The sequence below is a fragment of the Prionailurus bengalensis genome, chromosome B2, assembly GCF_016509475.1.
Source record: "Prionailurus bengalensis isolate Pbe53 chromosome B2, Fcat_Pben_1.1_paternal_pri, whole genome shotgun sequence".
Lineage (NCBI taxonomy): Eukaryota > Metazoa > Chordata > Mammalia > Carnivora > Felidae > Prionailurus > Prionailurus bengalensis.
This window is the reverse complement of record NC_057349.1, coordinates 143,522,227-143,531,450: the sequence shown is the minus strand read 5'-3', so window position 1 is coordinate 143,531,450 and position 9,224 is coordinate 143,522,227. Positions and strand designations below refer to the sequence as shown.

The window sequence follows — 9,224 nt, the reverse complement described above, 5'->3', positions numbered from 1 at the left end:
GACAATCCCTGTGACTCAGCGGTGCCTCCCACATATTATTTCCTGTCCTGAGACTGTGCAGTCCAACCTTACACAAACCCTTTACTTAACTCTCAAGGTATTTCTATTCTTGGCCATCAAATAACCACTGCCTGAGAGAATATTGCTTTCCCAATCTAGATCAAACATTTTTGTGCGTGTGTTAAATTTGTCGGCTTCATTTTCTCATAGCTTTGAAATTTTTTTATTTCAGAGAGAGAGAGAGAGTGCAAGCAGGGGATAGAGGCAGAGACAGATAGGGAGAGAGAGAATCCTAAGTAGACTCCATGCTCAGCACAGAGCCCAATGCGGAGCTCAATCTCATGACCCTAAGATCATGACCTGAACCAAGAGTCAGATGGTTAACTGAGTGAGCCACCCAGGAGCCCCCGTTGACTTGCAATTTCATATCAATTTCATTTCACTTTTATCATAAACCTTTGCGTGCTTAGCTCTCATTTGATTGCTAAACTCTGTACATTAATAATCTCACAACTAAGATTTAAAACCACACCTCCATTCATAACAGGTACACTCTGTGGTTTCATACAATTTTACTGAGCTCAACCTGATCTGAGAATGGTTGGAAATGGACAGTTGGGAAGATATTTTTTTTTAAACTCACTTCTAACCTGTAACTACAAAATAGTTACACCTCAAGGAGATGATTTTAAGGCATCTACAACATGTAAGATGCTACACAAGCATGGGCTGATTGATTCTATCAGCAGAATCACCACATAACTGTACTAGTGACTAAGAGCTGATTTCCATGCAGAGAGAGGAACCCCAATGTAACCCCATTTATCACATTTCCAAATTCCCCAGCCCCCTTGAACTGACCAAGACATGTGGCTCGAGTAGGTCAAGGGGAGAAAATAAGTCAAAACTCATCTTGTAAAAGCTGCAAGTTATGTTCTAACCAGATGGTAATAAATATGCATGAAGCCTCCCAAAGAGCGAGTTACCTCCTGAGACCACAGCACAAAGGGTTTGCCAAATGGGAAAACTGGGAACCCAGGATCCAACCACTTGGAGCGTTCAAGCATTATTAGGCTGTAGAGATGGTCAGAAATAAATAGAACTCAAGTAAGAGAAAACTGAATGGACATCTGTTAAGTACTATGTGCTAGTTTTTAAATGCTTAAACCTTCTTTCAACCTCAAGAAAACTGATCCGTAGGTACCCAAACTGTTTCTAATAGGGTGAGATGGTATTTTACACCTTGCAAACCACATATGGTCTCTGTAATATATTACTGGTTTTTTGTTCAGCTGTCTCTTATGTTTATAATGCTTTAAATGCATAGATACCATTCTGAGCTCACAGCCCATAGAAAAACAGGTGTGGGCCTCCAACTGTAAGTTTATACTTCCAGGTATACTTGAGGCTTTTCGGTGATGGACATCTCACTACCTTCTGATGAGACTCCTCTGATGATTGGACTCTTCTAAAACTGCATCCCACGGAGCCAAATGTTCTTTCCCTTTAATTCATGCATGTGCCTACTTCTGACTTCTAGAGTTGGCAAGTTCTTCTTCCTCAGAGCCTCTGAAATAGAGCAAGTCTTCTTTGGGGAAACAGTCCATTAATTTCCTCCGAACTTGGCATGAAGTGGTTTTGAGACCTGTGGTGTTCCGAGAATGTGGCATCCAGAACTGACACAGAACCAGAAACTTGATGTGGCCACCATGCATGTGTTTGGACCATTACATAACCTAGTATGGACAGAGTATCAGTAATAATACCACCAACCTATACTGAGATTCAGTGGTTTTTGCTTTTGTTTTGGCTGCTCTGTCATCTGGGGTTTGTAGGAATTTCCATCAAAAACTGCAAGCATTTACTTTCACTAGAAGTTTAGATTTCTATAACGAAATATGGTCTAAAGATCTAGGCAGGGCTTGAAAATCATTGCATGCGTGAATGCAAGTAAATTCTTTTTATTTCTGTGAGGTGAGTGTAAATTCCTTCTGAGGGACACATGTCCTTTAGTATGTGAAATGAGCAGACGGTCCTTTGGGGGTGAAGCAGGGAATGCACCCTTTAGTGTGTGAATCACAGAGGAGGGGTTGCCTGTGTCTCCAGGATGATCCAGAGCTCTGTATCTTCCAAAGGAGGCCCCGTAACCACAACAGGCTTGTGGAACAGACCAAATGGCTCTCCTCTTGTCCATGCTAATGAATTATTTATACCCAAGGAAACACTTTCAGGAAATGTGCAATCTGCTGGTGCTCTCTCCCCTCCCCAGGGCCTCATTTTGGCATCTTTCTCTGCTCTCCAATAGCATGCTAGTGGAGGCTAAAACCAGACAGAAGTTTGGAGGGGTGGGCGGGAGAAATGGAGGAAGCAAGTTGTATGTTTATTGGGAAAATTCACTTATATTTAAAGATCAGATCTTTCACTTAGAGCTGTGATGTTTGAACATTCATTTGGGTACAGAATAAGGTTTTCAGACATCCTTTTTTAAATAATCCTCCTTTCATGGGCAAAAGCCCCAAAAGCTCCTTAGAGGAGCCCATCCTATTTTGCACATTAAACCGTGAGTAACATATGAACTGGGTATCTAATCTGCCCCCTCAGGAATTCTAGTATCTTCCCAGGTTGTCAGAATGCTTGTATTTTCTTTACTGTTCTTTATCGTGGGAAGGGGATTGTGGAATCTGAGGAGAATATCAGCTTTCACAGCCCCATCGAAAGGACCCTGCAAAGTTACCTGTTTCCATGTAAGTTTTACCTTCAAACCCACCAGATAACATCAGGTTTCATCTCAACACAGTACTGGTACTGAAAATAATTGACTCCAGGAGGCTGGATTGAATTCTGCCATTAAATCAGTACACGGTGGTACAGCCTGGGGGCCCCAGAAAAGGGCACGCCTCCAGCTCCTTCCGACCATTGCTTCCCCTATGCTGAAATCTTTATGAAAGAAGGCAAAATCTTCATCCCACGGAGCTGCCTGAGGACACAGGGGAGCCAAGCTCGTGGAAAGGACACCATATTTTAAAAAGAATTAGAATAACGTGTTTTTAAATAAATGCTCTTGTGTGGTAGTCAAAAGGGATAAGATGCTCATATGTAGAGAAGGAAATACTCAGGCAGGAAAGGGGAAAGGATTTTTTTAAACTGGATTTTTAAATCATTTGGGATGTAAAATCTTAGTTATTCCTTTTTTTGTAATGTTTTATTTATTTTGAGAGGGAGAGAGAGGCAGAGAGAGAATCCCAAGCAGGCTCCATACTCACTGGGGAGCCCAACGCAGGGGTTGAACTCACCAACCATGAGATCATGACCTGAGCCCAAACCAAGAATTGGACGCTCAACTGACTGAGCCACCCAGGTGTCCCCAGTTATTCTGAAAACATACGGGATATGTCCCCAGAGAGGCGACTAGTAGTTTTCACCCGGGTCTCGAAAGATTGTCTGTCTCCTTAGGTAGAAAGCACTCGGTCTGTGACTAGGTCACTGCTAACACTGCAGTATCCCCGTCACTCCCACAGTCTAGCGGCATGCACTTCCATTGTTCACGTTACGTAGTATACAGATTCTGTGGATACTGTGGATTCTGTGGATACTTCCAAAAGATGTTAGTAAACAGTACCTTTGCTCCAAAAAGTCCCACACACATTTATCTAGTGAACAAGTACAAATTTAGCAACTTTAATCGGTGTTCTTGCAGACAAGTGAGGATAGGTATATGCATATATACATATATATATATACCAAAATTGAGAATTTACAAATATGATTTGGTACATTTGATCTAGTAGTGGGTAAGTCCATGGAATAAATCTGAAGTAGGATATATTTCTTTTGGTGGTGTTTTTAGTAATTCAGTTCTACTGCATAGAGAGTGATATGAAACTTAAATTTGACTAATTCTGGAAGAGTCCAATGAGAGAAAAGAAAGCATGTAGCAGTCCCTGAAGCAAGCTCATGTTTATTTATGCTGTTCCCTGGAGACGACATGTCTGAATTTTGTGCCTAAAAAGTGTGAAAACTGTACTCAATCAGTGGGCATCTCCTACTGTAGTTGCGTGTTCCTCTGGGATGTGCTATTACAAGGAAACCATGTGGAGAAGCAAAGTTAACAGCAACATTGAACTGTGTGTAGTCCAGGCCAAAGAGGAGGACTGAGTTCCAGACTGAAGACACCTGAAATGTCCGCTGTCCACCATGTGGCCTTGCTGGCACCCAGGGTCGGTGGGGCTTGGAACGCTCTCTGTCTGTTCCTGCTCTCAGCCCCTAGTGCAAGTTAGCCCAGGGGGGCCGGACGGGGCAAGTTTCAGCATGATCATCCCATGGTTACCACTTCCCTGGAATGGAGACCCCACACTCATACCAGCCCACATAGTAGTAGGGGGTTCCAAAACCAATGTTGCCGAAGCTGACTGGCTCCTGGCGATACTGGCGATAGTAGCCTAAAAGGGTAAAAGGAAAGAGAGGGAAACAAAGTGCATCTGTGATATTGTGATTTATAATAAGAATTATATACTTGGTCTTTATCCCTGTTCCTGGCACACAGCTCCTAAAACTCTTGGATTCCCTAAGTGATAAGAGTGGTTAAGGTATCTGGACATTCATAACAAATGCCTTGGACCACTCCTGAGATTATGCTAATGAGATTACTTTCAGAAAACATCTATGGGCGGGGCTAGTCACCAGAGAGGACAACCATGTGATTAGAGAGTGTGACTTTTGGTCCCACCTCCTGGCCTCTGAGGAGGGGACAGGGGCTGGACATTGAGTTCAATCATGAAGGGCCAGTGATTTCTTAAATCATGCCTATGTAAGGAAGCCTCCACAAAAACACAAAAGCACGATGTTCTGAAAGCTCTGGGCTGGTGAACAGGTTCAGATGCTGGGAGGAGGGCACTCCCAGAGAGGGTGTTTACACTCTGTGTCCTTTCCCCACACTGTGCCTTATGTGTCTCTTCCACCTGTCTGCTCCCACCCACTGTACACTTTTATAATAAGCTGGTCGGTACCCTAGTCAGTAAAATGCTTCTCTGAGTCTTTTTTATTAAGTGTATTTATTTATTTTGAGAGACATTCATGAGTGGGGGAGGGGCAGAGAACGAGAGAGACAGAGAATCTCAAGTAGGCTCCACAGTGTCAGCGCAGAGCCTGACATGTGGCTCGATCCCACAAACCATGAGATCATGACCTGAGCCAAAACCAAGAGTTGGACATTTAACTGACTGAGCCACCAGGCACCCCTATTTTTTTTTTAAGTTTATTTATTTATTTTGAGAGAGAGAGAGAGAGAATGTTTCTCTGAGTCTTGCAACTCTCAGCAAGATTCTCACCTGTCCTCACAGAATTTCGGGCCTCCTGACTTGCCTGGAACCTCAAGCTTCCAGGTTTAATTCTTGGAATCTGGGGTAGGCTTTTAGATCTTTCCAGTGAATCTCTCCAAGGAAAGAATACTATAGCATTTCTGAGCAGTTCTCCCATAAAGTTAAAGTGAGGCCCCAACCTGCTCAAAAGCGTTTGTGACAACTCTCCTTTGGCCCTGTTCATTCTTGCCAGCTGAAAGGTTACCCGCCATTCTACCAGTGAGCATACTAAGTAAGCAGCACCTCTATTCAGAACCAAAACCATGGCCACAGTCGCAGAAACACAGTGAACTATAAATAATGCATAGTAACCCTGGGGCAATGCAAGAGTCTGAAAAAATAAAGAAATGTGATATATTTTATATACTGACTGTGATGGTTAATTTTATGTCAGTTGGGCAAGGCCATGGTACCCAGATATTTGGTCAAATATTCTAGATGTTTCTGTAAAAACATTTTTAGATGAGATTAACATTCAAATCATCAGACTTTGAGTAAAGCAGGTTATTCTAGAATGTGGGTGGGCCTCATCCAATCAATTGAAGGCCCTACTAGGAAAAGATTAACCTCCCCTGAAAAGGTGGGTATTCTGCCAGCAGACTGCCTTCAGACTCAAACTGCCACACGTACTCTTCCTTGGGTCTCCAGCCTAGTCTGCAGATTTTGGACTTGCCAGCCTGTACAATCATATGAGCCAACTCCTTAAGACACCTCTCCCTCAATCTCTCTCTGTCTCTCTTTCTGTTTCTCTCTTTCTTTCTGGTTCTGTTTCTTAGGAGAACTCTAATCACTTATTTTACTGTTGTGTGTATTTTACTCTATCTTAACTCTTTAAAAATGGGCAATTTGCATCCCAGCGTATTGTATCCTTTTTTGTAAACTAAAACATGTTGCTGGAACATGTCATGTCTTGAAAATGCTAGATCACTAAGAGTTAAGGGCATAATGGAAACAGTGCTGTACCTCATTCAGTTGTTCTGTTTACTTTTTTGGCAGTTGAGGGAGTTGGTAGTGTATTACAAGTTGTTAACCTTTAAGAGTGATATACTTTGTTCTCACTCTATAATGCCTAATGAAATAGTTGATACACTATCTTCTGAAGTGTATGATAAGCTATGGTTGGTTTGCATGTTCATTGACTCTTTCCTCCTTTGTACCCTTGTTTGTGCCATCCTCTGCCTGGAAGATTCTCCAATCTCTGCATGTCTAGGTCTTCTTATGACCCAGCTCAGACTCTGGCTCTTCTTCCCTGATAGCTTCAAGTGGCCTGCTTCTCTATTGTGCAGACTATAATCTGCACAATTACCTGACAATAGGACAATTATGTGATGTAACTCTTGTCATTATCTGTATTTTAAGTTGTTCCTTAAATTAGTTACCTTTCACTATTTGTTTACCTTTCCCAGTTACAGAGCAGGGAAGTGATTTTTCTGAGAGTAGGGACAAGGTCTTATATTCCTTGGTATCCCTGCCTTTCCTAAGTTCACCCCAATTCTAGCACATGGTTGGAGTATTTTGTTGATTCCTTATTTTTATGATCCAAAATGTTACCAACACCTGTCTTTAAATGGCAAACAAAAAGGAGGGTTCTGGTGATTTTCTCCTTACATTAGCCTTCCTCTCCCATCCCCCGGGGTGGTGTAATCAGGCCTTTGTTCTAATTACCTTGAATGGTGGGGAGAGCTTCTACGTAGGACTGAGGCCCTGTTCTTCCATCAAGGTGTGAATCCACAAACTGGCAGTGGTCTTCACCTCTTCCCCAGCTGTCCCCAATGTTGTAGAATGTATCTGCATGAGGGAATACAATGGGTCAGTGACTGGTCAAAAAATGTACAGCTGGTTTGAGAGTTCACACAAGCTTTGGAGACCATTTGAACTGGGTACTTAAATTCTGTGTGTCATACTTTCCACATTGGAAAAATTATAATGGCACCAACCTCATAAGTGTTGTAAGGATTCAGCAAGCTTGTGTATGCTAAATACTTAACAAGTCCTCACTAAATGGAAACTATTAATATAATAGGCAGTTTCAGCTTTTAACTGGTAGGGCTTTTTACTCCTTGGTTCTTTAAAAAAAGGAATAGATGAAACTGTGATAGAGAATATATTATGAGATAATTACAAAAGGCATGAAGATCTGTGAAAAATAGAACCTATTTTCATACATAACTAGAAGTAGGGTGTGTGTGTGTGTGTGTGAGTCATAAGATGCTGTCCGTGGTACTGAACCACAGCTGCACAGTAGGGCAGTTGTTTCAGTCAACCCTGGGATACTGGAGTGGCTCTGTAATCTCTCCCGGGAACTCTGATGCAGGACACGGAAAGCACAATGGTGGGTGAGAAAAGAAAAAGCACAGATAAACAAATAGACAGTGGCTGTTAGGAGAGGTACACACACTGAGAAACTGCCAGAGTGGAGAATGTTAGGGAAGACTTTGTTTTGACATTGTCTTTAAATGATCACCACTAGCATGAAAAACAAAAACAAAAACAAAATGACCTATGAAAAAAATCTATAGCAGCTGAATAAATGTTTTAAAAATGTATGTAGTAAAATCTTAAAGGTGTGCAAGTTTTAAAATAAAAAAAACCCAAATTTGTATAGGTGGATGAGTCAAAGCCAGCTGGGTAGAAATGGCATTTTGAAATAGCAGCTCAAGATACTCATGAAATTCTTTGTTTTAATGCCTTACCATAATGAAAACAATGCAATTTTTATTCAGACACAGAAAAAATAATACTTCTGATGTATGCTTCACCGTCTACAGTTTTTCTTCACAACGGTGTGGCAATGGCAAGGACTAGAGTGGGCAGAACTGTTCTTCAATACTTCTGGCTTATGCTCACACCTATTATTATTGAATTAATGGCAAAGAAAATTGGACTTCATATATCTACCAGAATTTTGGACCTCATTTCTAAAATGCAGTGGATTTAAAAAATACAGAAAGCAAAAATGAGTAACTCCAAAATAGAGCCTAAATATCCAAATTGTGTTGAGCCAGAGTGAGATATAATGGGTCCACACTTCAAATACATTCTGATGCACCTGCTATGTCAATTTAGTACCTGGTAAAATAAAAAATTTCCATTTCCATACCTTCCCACACCACACCATTCTCAAAGACCTACCTTTCAGGTTGTCACTGAGGTAGATCTTATACCGCAGTGAATTACAAAGAACAACTCCCACAAATTTTCTATACCACGTCCGCTTCACATACTGCCGGCCGTGGCAGTCCGTGTAGCTGGGGTCATGTTTGAAAGCAAATGGGATCCAGATGGGCTCACCACCTTGATAATACAAAACATAATCTCTAAGTCATGGCACTCCACAACATTTATTGTCACACAAAGTATCAGAAAATCTGGCTTGTTCACTGGCCTTTCCCCTCCTCTCAGGGCTTTTCTCACCTCCTCAGTGGGCACCCTTTTCCTCGTTCCCCTTCTTTCTTGGCACTGAAGTACAATTGAAGAGTTCCTCTTACCTGAACATATTTCAAGTACTGTATTTGCATTTCTATAAGGGATTCTTGAAGTAAGAAAAGGCCTTTAAGCCTCAAGGCAAATAAGATATAATGGCATATTTGATCTTTTGGGACATGCCATCCTACCTCTCCACTCCGAAAGTCCCTCAGCATAGGCTCCTACTGTTCCTGTCACTCATAAGACCTGTCTTGAACTTGAGCAATAGGGCTTTCACAGCTGGTTTGAAACACCAAGTAAAAGATGCGTTGTACACTTAATCCATTTTTCTCTCTTTTCAGCAATTTAAAATATTGAAAGGGAATATAAATATAGTTATCTATTTCATTGATATTGGCCACTCCATAATGGTTTTCTTTTATAGACGTTAGCTGCTAGGGT

General features: G+C 41.6%; 1 protein-coding gene across 1 annotated transcript in view; it reads right to left on the bottom strand.

Moving 5' to 3' along the window:
* Positions 1-3,649: 3,649 nt before the first annotated feature.
* Positions 3,650-9,224, bottom strand: part of FNDC1 (fibronectin type III domain containing 1) — a 107,953-nt gene continuing 102,378 nt past the window's right edge. The window contains exons 21-23 of the mRNA XM_043592681.1: positions 8,490-8,651; positions 7,023-7,145; positions 3,650-4,439 (exon numbers count right to left, since the gene is read on the bottom strand). Coding sequence (XP_043448616.1) covers positions 4,324-4,439; positions 7,023-7,145; positions 8,490-8,651 — 401 coding nt within the window. The 3' untranslated portion in view covers positions 3,650-4,323. The remainder of the gene's footprint in view (positions 4,440-7,022; positions 7,146-8,489; positions 8,652-9,224) is intronic.